The sequence below is a fragment of the Lichenostomus cassidix genome, chromosome 2 (assembly GCF_008360975.1).
Source record: "Lichenostomus cassidix isolate B80296 chromosome 2, HeHo_3.0, whole genome shotgun sequence".
NCBI lineage: Eukaryota > Metazoa > Chordata > Aves > Passeriformes > Meliphagidae > Lichenostomus > Lichenostomus cassidix.
The window spans coordinates 81,220,375-81,241,548 of record NC_139482.1 but is presented as its reverse complement, the minus strand read 5'-3'; the positions used below and the strand labels follow the sequence as shown (position 1 = coordinate 81,241,548).

The window sequence follows — 21,174 nt, the reverse complement described above, 5'->3', positions numbered from 1 at the left end:
CCAATTCAATTTTCAAAATATAAAATTCACCTAATTGAATTTAGTGTGTAAGGCTGGGAGAGAAGAAACTCAAGGAAGCAGTGTGTGGAAATGAGAAAATAAGCTGACTTTTCAGCAGTGAAAGCAGTTAGCAATGGAAACAATTTTTCTAAAAAGCTGTTGATTCTCCATTAGCTGAAGACTGTGCCTTTTTGAATTATAACCTTCAGCCATGCAAAAGTTATACAACGGGATAAAGCCCAGAGATCAAGTAACTTGTAAAATGAAGATCAGACTAGATTTTCTCTTATTTTGAACTTTGTAAATGTATAAGAAGACAAGGAAGAACCTACTTGGGTTTAAAGTATACTTTGAGTTAGACTTCATGCATAGGGTTATTTATTAAGTTAAAAAACGTAAAAGGAGATATGGTCAGCAACTGTTTTTTGCTTAGACTAAATTTTTACTAGTGTGTGCAGCCCACTTCAAAGTTGGCCTTCAAATAGTAAAAGATATTCTAGCAAAAAAACGTTGTTCAGTACATAATTTTTAGAAAAAGGTTTTAATTTTATTGGCTTACGTCCAATTTTATGTGGACTGAATGTATAGTAAAACCTAATAGGCTGTATTTTAAAGTCTTAGTGCCTTATCAGCAATGTTACATTGTTACAAATAATCATTTTCCATGGTATTCATGAGATGATAATTTTAAGTACAATTCCCACTTTGAAACTAAACCTTAATAGTTTGACTAGCAAAAATGACTCTAAATGTGATTGTGAAATTTGCATTAGCAAACTGTGGGAGAGACTCTGAAGTATCATTATTATATCTCCAAGCAACATGTACTTAATAGCAGAGTCCATTAACTGCATCTATTTCCATGAACCCTTTCAGTAGAAAAAGGCAAAATGTAGCCATTAAGATTTAATGTAGATAAAAAGTGTCTAACCATGCCACACCTAATAAATCATCATTAAGACCAAAATGTCAAATAAAACTCAATTTTCATGGTCAAGAGACACTGGAAAAGAGTGGGGGTGCAATTTTATTTCAAATTAGCTGTTTCAGAAGACATCTGAATCTCTTCTTCATGTTTGATACATATGTAGTCCTGTTCAGTGAAAGGAAATTAAAATCAGCTAGTGTGGCATAAGTATCAAATACTTCTGAGCTGAAGGGAGAGGGTAAGCATTAGGCCTGGTGATCCATTGAGCATTAGATCTGTTGCTCTACAGAGAGTAGGAGAACAAGCAGTGGCTGAGGAAAGCTGGTTTTGCCAAGCTGGCCTGCTTTAAACTGAACATGAGAAAGTGTGATGCACAGAGCAATTCAGGCATCCCAGAGAGACTGTAGGACTGCATGGCTGCAAAGGCTCAGTACTTGGAAGCTGAATAAATGACTGCATACAATACATCAAATGGTTGTGCCTCACCATCCTCTAGGATTCATGTGATCTCAAGGAATCACATAAAATAAAACAGTCCTGCAACAGCTCTTGGTGTCAAAGAGCTTCTGCATCAAATGCATGAATGTTTCTTGGCACAGCAACAAGATACTGTCCCACTAACTCTTAACTACTCTTAACTGTCAGCTTTAAGATTCAGGATCATAGAATCATAGAATAGTTTGGGTTAAAAAGAGTCTTAAAAGGTCACCCAGTTCAACTCCCCCCCTGCCATGGGCAGGCACATCTTCAACTACATAGGTTGCTCAGAGCCCTGTCTAACCTGACTTTGAGTGTTTCCAGGAATGGGGTATCCACCACCTCCCTGGGGAACCTGTTCTAGTGCCTCACCACCGTCATCATTTAAAAAAAAAAGTTTCCTCATATCTAGTCTGAATCTATCCTGTTTTAGTTTAAAACATTACCCTTGCAAAGTTTATCCCCATCTTTCTTATAGCACTTCAGGTTCTGGACGGTGCTCTGAGGTCTCCCTGCAGACTTCTCCAGGCTGAACAACCCCAGCTATCTCAGCCTGTCTTCATAGGAGAGGTGCTCCAGTCCTCTGATCATTTTTGTGGCCCTTCTCTAGATATTACCTGCTTTCCTGTCTTTTCATACAGAGATTTTTAGCAACTGGACTGTTTCCTCTTAAAGAGCATGTTTAGGAATGTGAAGACTGAGAGAGGTTTGAGTATTTTTGCTCCATGATTAATGTACATCTGTGAGCACGAGCTGCCTTCAATGATGCAAGTATTGGCCCCCTCTAAGTCATGAATGATATCTTGTGTTTAAATAATGACAAATAATTAATCAAAGCTGCTTTCATTTTCATAGTGGAAAATTGGTTTCTTTAATATACCTTCTTTTTAGTGTAGCTGACTCTGTTAATACAATTGCTGACCTTATATTTTTAATTGTCAAGCTCTTTGGCAGATACACTCTAATAATACGTCCTCACAGTGCCTGGCACATGGCAGACCCTGTTTTGGAGGGTGCCTAATGAATGTCTTTCAAGAAGAATAAACAGATACTGCCTAGAGGTTGTCAGGGTTTGACCCTGACTAAACGCCAGGCACCTCGACTCTCACTTGCTGCAAGAAAAAAACTAAAAACACACACCAATCTCATGAGTTAAGTGAGATAGGACACTGGTAGGAGGACGCACGGAAGAAAAGGGCAGACAGGCTCCAAATTTAAAGTTGCAAAATGTGATTTAATTACTTAACAGAGTTGGAGGATAAATGCAAGACAAAAATAAACTTTCCATACACTATTTTGTTCACTCACTCCCTCTCTCTTACAAACCTATTTTTATTCACCCCCTTTCTTCCTTCCAACTAACAGCTCAGGTAGGGGGGCAGGGTATGGGGTATTTTCTCAGTCCACAGAGCAGGTCCATAAATCTATTAATCACCACAATTCTACTACAAATACTCATTATGTCTACTTATTTCTCTCTCTCTCCAGACAGTTTTTCTGCTCTCATCCCCTCCCTCTTAAGAAGCAGTCTCTCTGCTCGCCCCCCCTTCCCTCTTTCCAAACCAGCAACACAGACAGGGGGCAGGGTGAGAGGGGTTCTTTGGTCAGTCCATCAGGGAGAGGAGTTCTCTACTTAGCCACAGGGTCCCTCCCATGAGAGACAGTCCTCTGGGAACTTCTTTGGCGTGAGTCCAATCTCACGAGCAACATCCCACCCGAATTCTGCTGCTACATGAGTCTCTTTGTCCATAAGGTGCTGTGCAGACTCTGCTGAGCTGAGGCCAGGCTGCTTCCATGCCAGGAGCAAGGCCTTTCTCTCTCAGTCAAGGCCTTTGCAGTTTTAACTCTTAAATGAGACTCTCACTGGTTCACAGTTTTCTCCAGGCATCCACCTGCTCCTCTGGCATGGGCTGTGGGTGGATTTCTGCACTCCTGTGTTCTCCATGGGCTGCAGGGGGACCTCCTGCTCCCCCCATGGCCTTCACCACAGCTAGCAGAGGGTTTTCAGCTCTGGCACCTGGAGCATCTCCTCCCTCACCTTCTGCACTGACCTTGGTGTCTCCATGCTGTTCTCCCTTCACATGTTTTTACCTCCACCTCCTCCTCCTCTTCTAACTACAAAGAAGTGCGTGCCTGCTTTGTTTTGATTTCTTCTTAAATATGTTTTCACAGAGGCGTAACCAGCACCTCTAATTGGCCCAAACTTGGCTGGCAGCATGTCCATCACCTTCAGAGCCATCAGAGATTGGCTCTGCTGGACTTGATGAAAAACTTCCAAAACTTTCACTCAAGACACACAGGAGCCATCTTTGTGCCACTCCCAACCCCTCAGACACCTCCCCAGGCCTACCACAACAGCTTCTGAGGGGTCCAAATTTCTCCTAGATGTTAAAAAATACTTTACTGATATTTTGAGCAAATCAAAACGACCACAAGGTTGACCTGGCCTGGGGGTTGGAAGGAGAAACTGGAATGTGCAGCTGAAATCATGTCACTTAAGTGGTACTTACAGGCTCCAGTCCAAATCTATTCCAGATCATAGACAGGATTTAAGAAACTTTAAAAAATCAGTATCAGTCTAGGTACACTAGATTAGCAGAGATGCACTAGCAGGTGAGGCACCACTCTGAAATCATGCTTACAGCAGTTCTGGTTTCTTTCAAGGGTGTGGGAAGAGACAGAGTTGTGCTGTCACTGCCTTTATAAGTGAGCATCACTCCATATCTGTCAAATACAGAAATCATGCTGTCTGAGTCTGCAAAGGGCCAGCAGGCTCCTCACCTCTCTTGTTGGCTGGAGCTTTGAACAAGGCAGTGACTTGCCCCTGAATACTACCTCTACAGGGGGCTGGGAATTGAATACATGATGGCACAAAGATAGTTATGCATTTTCACTTGGGACACAAACTTTTATAAAAAAAGAAATTTTTGTGCAACTTTATTTTTGTACATTTGAGTGTTAACAAAAGACATGCCACAGGACACCAAATAACACAGATGCATGAGCACTTTGATGTTAAGAAGTCTTGTACAAACCTAGAGGCAAAGTGCTCTAAAAATTCTGCTAAATGCATCTCAGTACTCTCTGGATTTTCATCATCCTTTTACAACTCAGCATCACCTTTATTTAGTAAAAAAATGCGTAATAGTCTTGGTAGAAGCTTAACATTCCAGGCTGTCCTTAAACTTCTCCTTATAAGCTTGTGAAGAGGGGGAATGATACCAGAATTTACAATTCTTCACACTATTCTTGGGGCATTCTTGTGAGGATCTGGGAATAAATGTCCTGACTCAACTGCCAGACCAACTGGCATTTTTCAAAGGAAGCTGTGATATGCACTCTACATCCAGGTACTTTCATACCTTAGTGAGAAAGATGGCTTCTTTTTTAATGAGATCTAAACTAGTTTATTATGTTGTCATTTTCAGATAACAAGAGAGATGCACTAATTATCCCATATTTTGGGGGGAGGGTCTGTCACCACATGGCTTCCACTGAAAGCAGGTATTTTCGCTTAAAAAAACTCACAGCTGAGGATTGCAGATTATGTGAACACAAGAAAAGAAAAAACTGTTAGAATATATGAAGTTAAAATAAGAATTCAATGGTAGCAGCCTCAGACATTCTCTGGCAAACATTGGTATTCATAAAAAATACTGCTTTCATTTGAGTCATTTGAGTAGGTGTGACTGCTTAGTAGGACTGAACCTACTCTTACAAAAAATACTATGTTGAAGAACAATATGTATCTTCAAAGCTTGATAGCAGATGTAGATAACTGATGAGAGAAAAGAAAGACAAGTGCAAACACATCATTCAGAAATCAGTGTTGTTTGGCTCATGGGAGGTGACAACACTTCCATATCTTTTTTTCCCTTTTTATATTTATTAATATATGCGTAGCTATACCATATTTCATATAGTGTTTTGTGTATGCAGGTAACATATATAGGTCAGAAATGCCTTGTACAAAATTCAAAACCAAAATTAAAATGCTTTAATATAAATTAATATATATATAAATAAGTGTACCATATTTGTTTCTGTAATATAATTGTGTTTGAGTTCTTCATGTTATATAATCTTTGCTCTGGGGACATGCATAAGGTGGGATTCTGAAACTAAATATTTCATGTTTACAGAAAAAGCGTATGCACTGTTAGTGGGATGTGGGAGCCCCTGGCAAATGCCCTGCTTACAAAAGCTATTAAATGCTGGAGGCAGGGAGGGGGAGTAAGTACTCAAAGCTCTTCCTGTTAAAAGAGGCAGGGGAGCATCAGCTGGCTTAAAAAGTAACCAAGTGACTTCAGAAAATTCTGAAGTAAAGAAGGAAATAATGTGAAAAGAAGTATAACAGAAATAGAATCACAGAATGGGACAGGTTGGAAGGGACCACAGTGGGAGATCTGGTCCTGCCTCCCTGCTCAAGCAGGATCATTCCAGAGCACATGGCTCAGGACTGGGGCCAGATGGTTCTTGAATATCTCCAGTGATGGAGACTCCACAGCCTCTCTGGGCAATGTAGAAACGTGTAACAGGAGGCACAGAGCTATGAGTGAAAACAGATGACTGTCAAAACTATTTTGGCCCTGTCACAAGTCGCCCCTCTGGCATCACATCTCTGCCTCAGCCAGCAAGAGCAGCCTCCCTGCCAGATACTGTGAGGTGCCTGCCGTGCAAATGGGCAGCAATGGCACAGGCTGGGACAAGCAGGGACACTGCTCAGGTTTGTCTCTGCCCAGGAGCTCACAGGGTGCTCTCTCTCCAGTGTGTGCATTGCAGGGAGCTGCACAAGTGTACATAAAACTGGAGCACCTGCATCTCCTTCCAGGAGGGTGTGCCAGTAGGGAAACCTGCATTCCCAGGAGAGGGAGTGTGTGCATTTCACCCACACATCCTGTGGGAAGAGGCAGATGTGCATATTACTCTCTGCATGTGAACGTCATTAGGGCCCTTTGGGATCAGTTATTAGAAGGATGTTTCAAAATCTGTAGGTGTTTGTTAACATTTTGTAGGGTCTATTTTTGTGGTTTATCTGTTATATTTCTGATCCTGATCCTGATCCTGGTCCTAACTTTGTAGTTCACTGATGGCAAGTTAATTATGTGTAGTTTCACATACACAGTTATGTTAGTGCAGGAAAGCAACCTGAAAGTGCAATGGTACAAACACAGGTGAGTGCCAGCTTGGTATTGGTAGTAGGTGGCATATTGATAACCTTCACAAATCCACAATCTTGGACTTCTGTTGAAGGGGAGTTACAGAGATAATGGTTTCAGACTCTTCTCAGCAGAGCTACTAAACTTAGCAAAAGGCACTCAGCATGGGTGGCGACATGGGAGGTTGGATAGTCTTTAGAAAGATAAAAGAAGTCACTGTGCATGTAGTACAGTGCTGAGACTGTTGCCAAGGGGGATTGAGGGTTCTCAGTCCTTGGAATTTCCAAGACTTGGCTGTACAGATCTAACATCGATAAGTCAATAAACCATTTTGACCCACGTTTAGTTGCTCTGAGTGAAGCAGTGCAGGTTTTCTTTGTAACAGTAGTTAAAGACAGAAATGGAGAAAGAATTTATAGGTGGGTTGCACATTGACTCCCTGCAGAGAACAGCATGTGAGAGGTAGGTGACCTGTGGAGCTCTGCTCTGGTCAGCCACCTATGGATTTTCGTATTTAGTGTTTAGAGAGACAGTGAAGTTCATTAATAAATTGACAGTCAATGTCTGTGAGGGAAAGCTTGGGATTTCAGAAAGTAAGATGTCAGCTGTGGATTTTAATAAAAGAACTAGGAAGAAATTTAGTAGCAAAAAGCTTAATATTATAGTTGGTCTGACAGATTAGTGACAAATTCTGATACTTGTTGGAAGCTCATCAGGTGGATATGTGATGAGTTCAGGATTTTAATTAATTTCATGGGTTTAATGTCAACTCAGGTGAATCACAATAACCATCCACGTGACTGCTTTTAACTCATGGTAAGTATAAACTGCATTTACCTAAGTGAGTAGCAATGAAGGAAAGCTACCTCACATTTGCTGAGCAAGATGTTAGTGGCTGGGCTGATATCCATGTGCACCATGTGTAAAGTTCCCATAACATCATGATCTCTCTGAGCCCCAGCTGCATGAAGTCCAGAGAGTTATTAAGGTCTTGTAGCTGTGACCAAAGGAGCATTGTTCTAGATATAGAAATTCAAATTTATATTCAATTTATTCAATGCATATAAATATCACAAAGGCAGATGTCTTGAGGATGGTGCCAGACTTTTCAGTGGTGCTCAGAGATAGGATGAGGAGCAGTGGCCATAAACTAAAACACAAGAAGTTCCATCTCAGCATGAGGAGGAACTTCTTTACACCGAGGGTGGCAGAGCACTGGAAAAGGCTGCCCAGGGAGGTTGTGGGGTTTCTCTGCCTGGAGCTGTTCAAAATCCGACTGGACACATTCCTGTGTAACCTGATCTAGGTGACCCTGCCATGGCAGGAGGGTTGGACTGGATGATCTCCAGAGGTTCCTTCCAACCCCAACAATTCTATGATTCCAGGATGTATGAAAACATATTTTCTGCCTATTTAGCATTATTGCTATTGCATGGCTCACTCATAATGTCTGGGAAGTGTGTTTGGAGTTTTGGTCACCCAGAAGGTTGAACTGGAAGAGATGTGTACAGAGGGTGACTACTAGAACAATTAGGGCAATAAAGAGCCTGTTTTCAGGGAAGGAATGAGAAAAAACATAGATTGAAGAGCACAATGAAGCCTGAGATGACACTAAATATTAGGACTGTAAATACTAGGGAGAGAAAGAAGCTATGTGAAAGCTAAAGGATGAGATAGTGACAAGAAAAAAAAACCATGAGAACTGGCCATGAATAGTGGTTAAATGTAGAAACAGATAAAATGTTGAGATTCAAACTACTGGAATTAATGACGTCACCAAAATCTAAATTGTTAAGAAAGCACTGGATCACTGCATCAGGGGGAGCTGTATGATGATGGTTTTCTGTGTGATTACTGGCTGAATTGGATGACCCAAGAGATACTGGATCCACTTTTCTGTTTCAATGAGATTAGTACTGATATTAATGTCAGCATTATTATATTGTTGCATCTGTGTAAACCAGCTTCAGTAAAGACTTCTTATTCATTCTTTAATTCTTCCTGTGTTTAAATAGGATGGTTAGTTGAGGTAAACCCGGGAATTATTCATATTGAATTTATTTCATCATTGTCTCTTGTGTATGTGAGCTTCTGATATATGAAAGTAACATAACAAAGAGTCTTTTGTCTTTTATTCAAGTGGAAAGTGTCAGATAAAAGTTAGCAAAATCATTTTTGTCTGAGAATGTAGGAACAAGTAATCATGTTATGTCATTTTCCTATTTCAAATTAAAATACAAAAGAATAGTGAAATACCAAAGTTAAATGGTTACTGGCAAGGCTTTCTCTGCTTCTCCATTTCTGTTCTCTATTTTAACCTTAAACAGCTGTCATGCTAATGGATCATATGTTGATTTTTTTTTCCTAGTTTTTCCTGGATAATGCTGTGATAGCTTTTCCCTCAGTTCTTAATTCATCAAATGCAAGTTTTCCTAATTCAAGTAATCAGACACGGTGGTGTATACAAAATAACTGTTTTTTCCTACCGGTAAGTTCATTTTACATTTCTTTGTTTGTTTACAACAATTACACTAAATTGACTGTTACCAGATATGCTTGAAGTTAAACACCCACTCGTTTTTAAGAGTGCAGTAAAAGCTTGATTTTTTTTTTCTTTTAGTCAGCTGCAACTGCATTTTAAGTAAGTGGGAAGTTAAATGAAATTAGTACTTCTGAAAATAGAGGTTTTAATGAATGTCAGATTAAAAAAAGCAAGAAACAGCATAAAAATGAAGAAGCTTAACTCACCCATACGAACAAATTACAAGATATCAGGATAACACACAGCATCTGCAAAGCAGACTGTGCACTGAAAGCCAGGTTAGGCTGCAGGCAGGTTTCTCAGGGACAAGTGGCTGACCTGAAAATATCCACCATTTTCATCACTGGCAGTAAGTGTGAAATTGTCCTTGCATATGACAGAGGTGGGGTGAGAGTGGTGGAAGTAAAACTCTCATGTACCACTATATAAACTGATTGAAAGATCTGAACTGATCTGAAGAAGATGTCTTAGTGTGAACAAAAGCACAATGGCACATGCAAGAGGAGGGGGAAGGACATTGCTGCAAAAAAAGTGGGAACTGTGTCCTAGAGAGCAGTGATTCTTAAAAAGATTGAAAAAGACTTGCAGTTGAAAATAAAAAGCCATATATTGTGTCAAAATAGGTCAGCTGGGTTTGGATGAATAAGCTGGTGGCAACAATAGAAGGGAGATTATTTTATCTCTATGGTAAAATAATGAGACTATTACCAAAATGGTGTGTCCTGATTTCCACACAATATGTTTTAAATGAAACAGCTATTCACTGTGTCTAACTAAACAATCCCAGGTACATACAAAAGTGAGATGTTAATTATGTATAGAACTCTCCTGGAAAAAAGCCAGTTGCAGTAACTGCAGCACTTACAGCTTTTTATCATCTTCTTGGTAAGGTACAGTGGAGCCTTAGTTTCTATTTCTCGTTTTCAAACTTAGCTAACTAAATACCACCAGCCATGGATAGGAGCCTACGTCTACTTTTGGCTCTGATATCGAGTTCTCCTTGTTGACAAAGGAATTTTGCAGTCCACCTCCAATCCTCTGCATGTGTTCACACTGACAAACACGTGGAAATAAATTGTTCCAGTGCTTGCTTATATTTGTTTCCTTCTTTAGTTAGCAGGTTTTCTAGTCATCATTTTTCTATTTTTTGTTACGGTTTTGAACATTTTGAAAGGTATTTTGTTCTCTTTTTTTTCTCCTACAAACATCTGAAGGACATGGTTTTCATAAATTTGTACTTACTATTAAAATTCAATCTGTTGTTCTTAAAAAAATCTTGTGCTTTTTTTGTTTGTTTTCCCATGTGTAAATATTTGTCAGCTCTTCTCATGATTAGCACAATTCCAGCAATTCAGGATTTACAGCTTTTAAAGTATTAAAACATACTCTCTCATCTTAGAAAGTTTGTCTTTGATAGATTGGCATAAAATGTTATGTTAAACTTCTGACAATAATAAATGAAAAATTTAAGTTAGCTAAAAATTTAAAAAGCTTTAAACATCCTCAAACATTGTTTTCATCATCAGACACTGCACATATTTTAACTTGAAAAATATATAAATCTTTTTGAGTAATGAATTTTAATTTTTTTTAATCTGGGAATAAAATTTATCTCTCTTCACTGTATAAGATGTTGAATACATGAGCTGACAAATGTTTGTTTTCTTAAATTAAAAATTTGTTATTTTTAATCTGTGTATTAGGTTTAATCTTTATTCCTGTCAATAAACTTCATGTGATTTATGATAGTGGACCTGACATGTATTGACTGTGTCATCTAAAATGAGTAAATAAGAGCTTCAGGAATTACTTTAGCCCCAGCTGAATTAAGTTCATTTTGAAGAAAAGCAATTGATTTGCCTTCTTCTCTGCCCCCAGAATAACTTTTTTGATTGCTATAGCTTGCTTTTTTAAAAGACTTAGCAAAGATTCCTCAGTAAATTATAGGGACATTTTTATGTATAGTTTAGTTTAGTTTTGCTATGATGTTTCTGTAGTTTCCATGTAATAGAAGTTGATGTGTATATCTATTCCTGGGACAAAATAAAGTCTGGTGTCATTGCTGCCACCTCTACATGTTAAATAAATAAAAGTTATAATACTGGCATCTAAAAGATGCAGTTGTGGAATATATTTTATTTGACTAGGAAATTTTTTTGCAAAGTGAACTTTGTCCTCAAGTTTTTCTCTGGAGACATATGGGAGTAGAATTCCTTCTTACTTCAGTAAAGATCTTTATACCTACTGAACTGTGGATCTTAAAGGAAGAGACCAAATGTACTGGGCTAGATCCTAAGTGTGTAGTACACTGGTGCAAGGCACCAGATCTGTGATCCCAGGAAGAAAGGCACTCAGACTCTGTACCCTTTATTTGAGCTAGAACAAGAAATAAAAAGAGGATAGATGGAGTTCCACCCCTTCAGATGCTGAGAAACTTGATTCATACAGCATGAGGTGCAAGTGCTGTCTGTGGGGAGGTTACCCAACATTTTCCTCTTTTGAGCTGTTAGAGGATTTTCTTAAAAGGAAACATTTTTATTCACTGCTTCAACTGTCAGACAAAAATGCCATCCATGAGAGCTTGCTGTTGCACTGATGGACAAAGCCAAGGCTGCAGAGGTGGCATCACACTGGTACCAAAATGGGAACTGCCTGCAGGCTCCTGGGTCATGCCAAGTTGGATGAGCTGGCTGAGGTTATCCTGTGTCCAAGGGATGCACTAAGCAGACCAGGAGCCTGCACCTGCTCAGCTTCCCTGCTCTGTGGATTGCCAGACTCTCCAGATCTCCTTGTTACTTACTGAAACACTGTATTGCAATGCAAGGTATCAGAGTTTGCATTCACAAATGTGTGGCTGTGCCACCCTTCTCTAATCCATCAATACTTGCCTGAAATCCTAGCTGAAATTTTCAATCTATTGTATGTATTCCTATGGAACACTGTCAGAGACTGTTCCACTTGAAAATTTCTGGGTCTTTGTCAAAAGGTATCTAGTTATGGATTCAAGACTGCCTTTGCTTTTTTCCTTTTGGAAAACTGATTTCAACAGGAGAATGCTTTATCAACTCAAAAATGGATGCTGCTATTTTTATGTAACACTGAATTTGGAGTGTGACCTGCTCTGAAATTCAGCCATCAGAGAAGTTTTATTTTTCAGGGATTCTGAAAAATAGTTCTATCTATTTCTTATTTCAAGCAAATTACAGTAGCAGCAGAGATTGAGATGGCAGATCAATTCTGTCTGATGGGTACTGTGAAAATTATTCTTCTTAGTGATCCTCCAAAATTAGTATACAGTGATTCAGGTTCTGTCAAAAGTACTGCCATCAACAAGTCAACAGTAGTCTGAAAATAGCATGTCTAGAAATAGAATGCTTTGTAGGTTCAGAAAAGAAACTTCCTTGCAAAGTGCAGGACTGTAATTTTCAGGAAGCATTTCTGGCAAAGGTGTTGCATATTAAAGACTAAGATAATGATTCTAGTGATTATTCTTAGCATTAATTTTGATGCCCCAATCAATTTCCAGAAAGTACCAAGAGAAAAATATTTTTGCAGGAATTTAACTTCAACCATACATATCTTTGTTGACATATATGACATAGGAAAGAAAGGGCCTTTTTTTAGCATTGGAATGTGTTCTTATATGGTTATTACTCCACAGGATTTGACAGAAGGACTTTTTTATATTTATATTATGAATAGGCCCTGTTAATAGCTTTGTATTTTTTCCTATTCTAGCTGCATTTCTAGAGTCTGTAAAATTGCACATCTATGAGGTTCATAGCAACTGTATATTGCATCAGTTTATAATAACTGCAAATTTGGCAATGAAATTGTTTTCAGACCTTTAGGCATTTTACCTTGACCCTAACACTAGCAAGACATACAGGGTAATTGTTGGACTCAAGCATGAATGAAAGCTGTACAGTGGAACAGGAATAAATCTCATGTCATTCTGCTGGCAGCAAACTCCTACATTAGATTTCAACACCAGCAGTGGTATCCCACAAATGCAGATGAGTAATCAAACGTGTCAAAGGGTGAAAATTAGGGAGCATAAATTTATTTTTATTGGCTGTCTGTAAACCATAGTGTCCCAGATTGTGATAGATTGCACACTTCAGTGGTCAGTTAATCAATAATTTGTTTTTTAAACTAGCCTGAGCATTTTATTATGCATGATTTCCTACTCAAGAGCCAAATTCTAAATATTTTCCATTTGATTTCTCTTTGCCAGTATTTTATATACAGCTGCATATTAGGGCTCATTTCCTGTTCTGTTTTCCTGAGGATAAATTATGAGTTGAAAATGGTAATAATGTTGATTGCATTGGTGGGCTACAATGTTATCCTTCTGCACACTCATGGGCCCATGCTGGATGACTACAGCAAATTTATGTATGCAATGGCACCTCTTAGAAGGTAGGTGGCTAACTCCAGTCTTTCTGAAATTAAATACTACCCATGGTAGTTCTTATGTCATGGAACATACGTGTTTAGCTATGTAATATCAGTCGCAATGTAAAATCATCATCATGCTGTAGTTGATACTTGATTTAATGTCACACCTCAGAGCATTAGAATGAAATTTGTCTGGGCAAGGCACATACTATAGGAAATAGAGTATGGTTTAGTTTGAGTTTTTGTCATAAAGGACATTATTATGAAGTTCATAATCAAGTTTCTTAAGGCCTCGGGCTGCACATCATTAAGGCTTTTAGAGCATAATTGCTGCAAGCCAAAGACAGTCAACTTCCCCAGAACTAGTACATAGTCTTAAACTTTACAAATGAAGTCTTAGCTATTGAAAAAAATTAGTACTACAACACTTTAGATCTTCTTTTTCTTCTCTTTTCTGTGCTTGTGCATTGGTATATTAAGTTTTTTGTGAGATTGCTGAAATCTGTGTTACAGGTGATAATATATATAACCAGAATTATTGCTGTGTAAAATAATTTTTGGACAGCTGTAATTTCTACAGAATTTTCAAAACAAAGAGGTGATTCTCTTTTGTGTAGGCCAATTGTATGGCATATGTGACACCAGAATGTTTGGATATTCAGAGTGTAGTTTCAATACTATTTTTCCTGTGCTGTAACAATCATGGAAAAGGATCTCAACTGAAAAATTAAAAAAAAAAAAGATGTAGGTTTTCTTTGCACTTAAATCTAAAGATTAAATAGCAACAAACTCATGTTTTTGTTTCCATTGCATTAGTGGAAAGGGCATGTGTCTGATGGTATGGAGAAGCAGCGGATGGGTTAGATTGAGCATGTGCTTCTGGCAGCTTTGATTTTGTCAGTCAAGCTCTGTGTCTGTTGGTATTTTCCTTCCTAAATCTCTCACCAAGGTTCTTGTTTCAGTGGCATGAGTAGGAGAGTTCTAGTGTGAACTGTTTCCCATTACCTCTAGGAACTTTTGCCAAAGTACAGTTTTAAATAAACTCTGTACAATATCTAGGTTGTTCCTCCTGTAATTCTGAGGTGAAAAGGTATCTTGGGAGTTAGATGGTTTAGTTTCTGTTTCTTCATATTCATTGGATATAGTCAAGCTCTCCACTATGGAAATAGTGTTATTGCATTAAAAATCTATTTCTATTCTGCCTGTATAGAATAAGCCACAAATGCCCTCCATTTGTAAGTAAACAAAGATATTATTTTTACCAAATCCTCATCTTATTATTTGACTTCAAAATGTAGGCACATTTGCACAGAAGATAATAGAAGTAATTAAAGCTACATAATATACATAATGCTATTTCATCAAATAAAAAAGCATATCACATTTAAATGGCCTTAGTTTACATACCAGAAATAGTACGTATAAATTGTGGTCTCATTTTTGTGCTTGAAGTAACATTGGTTTAACTTTTGAGCAGCCTGCTTTACTTATGTTTTTATTTTATAGGCCAGGAATACTGAAGGACCTGAAGACAATGGGCTCAATTTCCTTGTTCATATTCTTCATCACATTACTGGTTTTGGGTAGACAGGTAAGATGCACACTTCTGTTCACCTGCACCAGTGGACACAATGCCAGCCACCACACACAGCCTCTCACCTTCTCAAAGAAACACCTTCGTCCCGTTCTGTTCCATACCCTTGCAAAGGACTGTCAGGAGCATCTATAAAACTGTTTTCTTTATTACCTTCCAATATGTCCTTAAAACTCACCAATAACTATCATTGAGACATTATGCTGATAATGTACTATAACTATTTCTTGTCATTCTGACCGATACTCTCTCGTAGCTTCGCGGTTTGCTCCCATCTGTCTGCATCCATCTGCTGTCTCCCTGGTTGCTTAATTGCAAGCTATTTTCTTCACAGTTACTACAATTTGATGCAGACACAGAAACAATGTGGCTTGCCCACAGAAGTGAACCACATGCTGAGGCCATGGTTGCACTAAAACTGTGACCCAACAGGAAACTACTCTTTTTATTACCCATTTTGCTTTTTCAGTACAAATGGGATGTCAATGGTCTTACCCTGTACTAAGCTGAGGGAAGATGTAAGGGCAGTTCTTTCTCTAAATCCTCAGGTCTGTACAGGATTCATGGCTAAAAGCTGCAATTCCAGCCCATTGTGCCAGGAACAATGCAGTGCACAAGACAGGGCTCTGAAATGGAAGAGGCAATTCCGTATGAGATCTCATGAACAGCCTGTGCCTTCATGGACTGCAGCCTTGGAAAGGATTTTATCCCAGACTGTCCTTAAATCATTCATTTGCATTACAGTTCCTCAAAACATCATGACTGTCATTTAAATTGCCATGCAGGTTGCAACACAAAAATTCCTTCTCTGGCAGTTTCTGCAGTATTTACTGTAGTGGGGAACCTCCTTCTTGATTTAGAAACAGCATTCTTCACCTGCCTTGTTGCCAGCAGCACGGTAGAGTTTGTTCATTTGATGGTGGTAGAGATTGTTTATTTGATGACGATGAGAGTGGGTCTAGAACACAGCTACTTCCACTCAGAAAGAGGGATAAGTTCTTCATCACATCAATGGAGAGCCTTTAGTCCCTGTAAACCAAAGTGTCAGATGGAGGCAGTGGGTGCAATACCAAGAATAAAGGAGAGAAGGAATATCATCTTCAGTGGGAAATGACAGATTTTTTTGTGGCTTCAGTGACATCGAGAAGAAAGTTTGTTTTGCATAAAACTGCAAGTGTTCTCTGTCACACCAACTAAGAAATTATCCTGTAATGGAAAAAGTCTTCATTTTCAGAGCTGTAAGTCCAGGATCCTTGTCATGATACCACTTATTTATAGGTCTTCAGTCTTTTGCCTTTGATTTTTCTGCTAACTTATTCTCCCTTAAAGAAGGAGGAGAAAAAACCTGCATTTTCAAGCACTCTCAAGCAAAGTCTGAATATTACTGGAAAATGTTATGAACTAATTTTAATACATACCTGGCATAAGACCTGCCATTTTAAGTTACTCTTGGTGATGTTGATTGGTAGCAAATGCTTGGAAAAGGAACAGGAGAGGAAATCAACCTGCATAAAGTGACTTTTGCAGGGACATAGACTTCCCACATTCTGCTAGTTGGTATTTCTGTGGCCATGTTTAATTGCTGTTGGCTCTTACGCTTTCTGTTTCTCTGTCTGATCCGTTTTTAACCCATTTCATTTTCCTGGTGTTCCAAACACTCACGATGAATTTCAGTTTGATAAAAAGTCATGTGACAGTGTCTTTCTGCTTTTAAACTTCCTGTTTTCTACTTCCATTGAGTGGCACTTTCAGGATGCTGCTGAGTCATCTTGGCAGTGGAGGCAAACTCAAATTCCTCCTTACCCTTCTTCCACAGAGGGTAATGTACAAGTAATGTCTCTATTAGTTATTGCATCTTTTACAAATAATATATATTTTTTTCTTCTTTTTATACCTGATTATTTTAAAAATGCTAAAGGTAATAGCCACTGATGAAAAGGGTGGTTTTTCCACTTCTCTTAAGCTGCCATTGGTGCCTCTCTGTCCCCAGGGTGAGTAACCAAAAAGTTCATCCAAACAAAAAGTGGATGCTTTCCTGTACGCCTAGCTCTGTGAACCTGCTCACCACTGGTCAGAGATATGCCTGTCCTGATGCAAAAGCAGAGGTAGGGAATAAGTGCTTCTGGTTCAGTGGGGATGAAGAGAGGGAGAGTAGTATGTCATTACATGTTTTATGAGCCTACTTAATTCTTCTAGCTGCACAGCTAGCATCACTGCTAGAAGAAGTAGGTCTTCCCTCAGCTGCTCATTCTCATCCTTGTGTCTTCTCATTTGTACTGGCACAGCTTGCTGTGAAGAGGTATAGTGGATCAAAACAGGCATATGACCAGGCTTAAAAATTAACCCTGTAGAAATTGTTGGTTTTGAGCTAGATCTATATTCAAGATGTATGGCATGTCCAGAGCAATGCTTGTGCCAATAGAATGGAAGTGAACAGACAACAGCGAGGTGGAGAAAGCAAAACTGCTTTTTTTTGAAGGCTTGCCAGCACTGGCCACAACCATTTCCTGACACTGAGATGAAGTGACTCGTTTGATCCTTCATTCATATCCCGAGAGTTCCTTGATGATAGGCTGGCGACAGGCGGACCATGTGTTGAGAATAGCAACTCTTGCACCCTTCCCAGGAGAATCCAGATTGGTGTGGGCTTGACTGTGTAAGGAGTGTGCTCACATTTAAACACTATTAAGGACTAAATCTCTCTTGTGATCTGCCTTGAATTACCAGTATTGACATAGCCTGGGAATTCCTTTCTCAGCAGTACCTAAAATAGTATGTATCTCTTTACTCTGTAGGCTGGCTGTATATTTTTTCCATCATTATATTGTAGCTGTCCACACTGAATTTCACTGGTAGTTTTACTGCTGAGGTGCTTATGGCAGCTTCCCTCAGCTGTAAAAACTGTTTCTTTGTTGTCTCTGTTCTGTTTTTCAGTGAGCTTTTATTCTGTGAGGGGATTCTTCTCTTCTTGAAAAATGTAGTCTTTTCAAGAGTCTCTTCTGAAAGAATTCAATGAAAACATATTTCAAATTTCACTGCTAGTCACATGACCATTTTCTTCTTTGCAGTAGATGTAGGCATGTTTACAGAAAGAATTTCAACTCTTCCCATTGTATCAGCTTTAGCCAATATGTCTAAATAGCTCTTTTCCTTCGCATTCATTGGTTTTTTATGAAGTACCTTGCTCTTTTGTTCCTGCTTCTTTTCCAAAGACTTGCTTTATATCCTTACCATTTGTCAGGTCTCTAACACTGTCTGTTTTGAATGATCAGGATGTTCACCACAAGTTTCATATAATGAAAACAAACAAAATAAAAAAAAAACCACCCACCCATTACCAATTCAAAGTAAGTGAATAAGCTAGTGCAGTGAATAAGCTAGTGCTTAAAAAAAAAAAAGTCTGATATGGATTTTGAAATATGATATACTGACTTTTCTAATTTCAAGGCAAATTGTAGAATACATTGTGATTTATTTTTTCTGATCTCTGAGTTCTCTTTGCCCTTTTTTGTAGCAGCCAAAATTTAATTCAGTAAATAGTAAAGAAGTAAATAAATTATCAGTTTGATATTCCCTTTAAAAGAAGAAACGTAATTTTGAAAACTTCACTTAGCTACCACCTTTTCTTTTCAACACAAAGCTGGTACAATGTATGGATATCTAATTTCAGCAGGCATCCACTTTACTTTTGTCAATTTATGCCAATACTTTTGACATCCCAGGGTTTTATTGGATCTTTTCTGCATGAATACAGTTGATGGTATTTGAATTTACCATGTATGTGTATTTATATTTATACATCCAAGTTCTTGGATGTATAAATATCTAACATATGTATAAAAAAGACATTCTAAAAAAGTGACTGCATGTGTTTTGAATCAAGTGGACAGTTCTGAAAAAAACCCTATTCTGTTCATGACCTCAAACTTTATAGGAATGATAACTGCCATTTCATACAGGCCCAATGACAGGGCAACAATAAAATTCCAATTTCTGAGGTCCTGCAGAAATCTGTTCTTAGGTTCTCTGTACCTTCATGATTGTCTGTTCAAGTATTTAAGTCTCTGCCCACTCTTCATTTGCTTATAATTTGCAAATATTCTTTAGTAACATATCATTATTTAAAATATCCAGCTTGTTTGTTTATTTGACATTCAAAGTTCAGATTTCTGGGATGCAGCATGATCTAGTCTAAGATGTCAAGACCCCTTTTACCTTCAGAAGAATGTCACCTTTCAGTCAGAAGAGCCAGAATATTTCTTTTGCAGTACACTTGAGGTCTGCATTCTGTCTTTAGTAGTACTGCTATCAGCACAAAGAGAGTCTGTTAACAAGGATTTCATGTTACGGATGTTCTCTTTCAGGTTTTTAATTAAATATCTAAATAGTACCTGGCTCTTACCAACCAATTCAAAGGAAACCTGAGTGTATTTCTCTCTGTACGTTTAAGTGGAGGAATCATTTTCCTCTTACTGTTTTTTCATCCTACAATTATTTGGCAGATACATTTTTTGCTTCACCAGTTTTTACTTTCATTGCCTTTTAAAAGCTTGCCAAATCGTTTTAATACCATCTAATTTCAACTTTCTACTCTTATCTTTGGCTGTGATCTCAATGGAATGTCTATGAATCATTCTGAGCTGTGACAGCCACTGTCCAGTCAGAAGGATTTACTCTCATTTTTAATGTGAATCCTTACTGGCTGCTAATAACACTAGCTAGCATTTTTAGGTTTTTCTATAATAAGATTGCCATCATAATCGTATTCTCCTGGTTAATAACATAGTCTTCATTGAGATTGCCTGATAGTGTTGAACCATTAGACTGCATTGAAATAGCTCTTGATTTTTATCAGCTCAAATGAGATAGGCCAGAGGAGCCTTTACTGTAGAAATAATACTATAGAATTTATGACAAAACATTGACAATATAGAAAGGATGTGGAGAGAGCTCCACAAAAATGCAGTTTTATTAATCTTTCACCACCTTTCTAATGAAATTTGATCAGAAAACATACTGGTACTCCTAGAAAGTTACACATTTTCATATAGTTCCAGATGTTGTTGCAGTTGCTAGAAAGCTCTTATGAAAACTCTGGGACAGAAAGAAAAGCAGGATAAAGTATTACAGGAAGGAGTGTAAGAGCAACCAACCAACCAAAAAAAAAACAACTAACAAAACCAAAATTCAGCTGGGCTGGCCCAACTGACTGGGCCATTTTTGATAGTCTAATCATGATTTGATAAACTGAATGTATATTAATAGGCTGTTTTCTTTTTGCCAGGCTGGTTGCATGATGTAAGTTCAAGTTGGTAAACATTAGGGTCTTCCTGAAATGCCCATTATTTTAAGGGAAATACTACACTTACAAAATCATATAAAGTTGCAAAACTATAAATTGTTTCTGTTACTGTGTTTGATTTCTGGAATGAATTTCTACTAAAGTCTGACAGTAGATAAATTTTCCATTGTTTAAGGCACCTTGCAACTTTTCTTATTTTCTCCTGGGCCTTTTTGTTGAATTTGGTAAAATGTATGTCACATATGCTTGGGGGTTGACTTCTGTGGGATCTGGAATTACACTTGAGTAGCCAAATAATAGCATTGTAGGGGTTGTGTACTGTGCTTATTTTGTCTCTTAAACCTGTACTCCAGCAGGACAAGATGCCTATTGTTTCTTTACTTCTGTGTCCTCTTGTAACAGAATGAATATTACTGTAGGTTAGACTTCCTGTGGAAGAACAAGTTCAAAAAAGAGCGGGAGGAGATTGAAACCATGGAGAACTTAAATCGGGTGCTTCTGGAGAATGTGCTTCCAGCCCACGTAGCTGAACACTTCTTGGCAAGAAACCTGAAGAATGAGGTCAGCTGTCTCTGTATATCCTCTGCTCTGTAAGAAAGCAATGTATCCTGGAAATACCACTTAATGCTGTTATGAACAGTAGGTCCTTACAGTGAAAATACAGATTTACAGTCACTTTCATTCCCACTTTCTTCCTGTAAGGTTTGCTTTAGAGCACTGAATGGACCTTAATACCTTGAAATAAAAAGGTGGAATTTTCCTAAGTGGAAA

At 38.3% G+C, this 21,174-nt stretch overlaps 1 protein-coding gene across 1 annotated transcript in view; it reads left to right on the top strand.

The window, feature by feature from the left end:
- ADCY2 (adenylate cyclase 2) overlaps window positions 1–21,174 on the top strand; it is a 202,186-nt gene that overhangs the window by 167,669 nt on the left and 13,343 nt on the right. Inside the window, exons 17-20 of the mRNA XM_085052161.1 lie at window positions 8,933–9,052; window positions 13,344–13,528; window positions 15,014–15,098; window positions 20,806–20,964. Of these exons, the coding sequence (XP_084908287.1) occupies window positions 8,933–9,052; window positions 13,344–13,528; window positions 15,014–15,098; window positions 20,806–20,964 (549 nt within the window). The remainder of the gene's footprint in view (window positions 1–8,932; window positions 9,053–13,343; window positions 13,529–15,013; window positions 15,099–20,805; window positions 20,965–21,174) is intronic.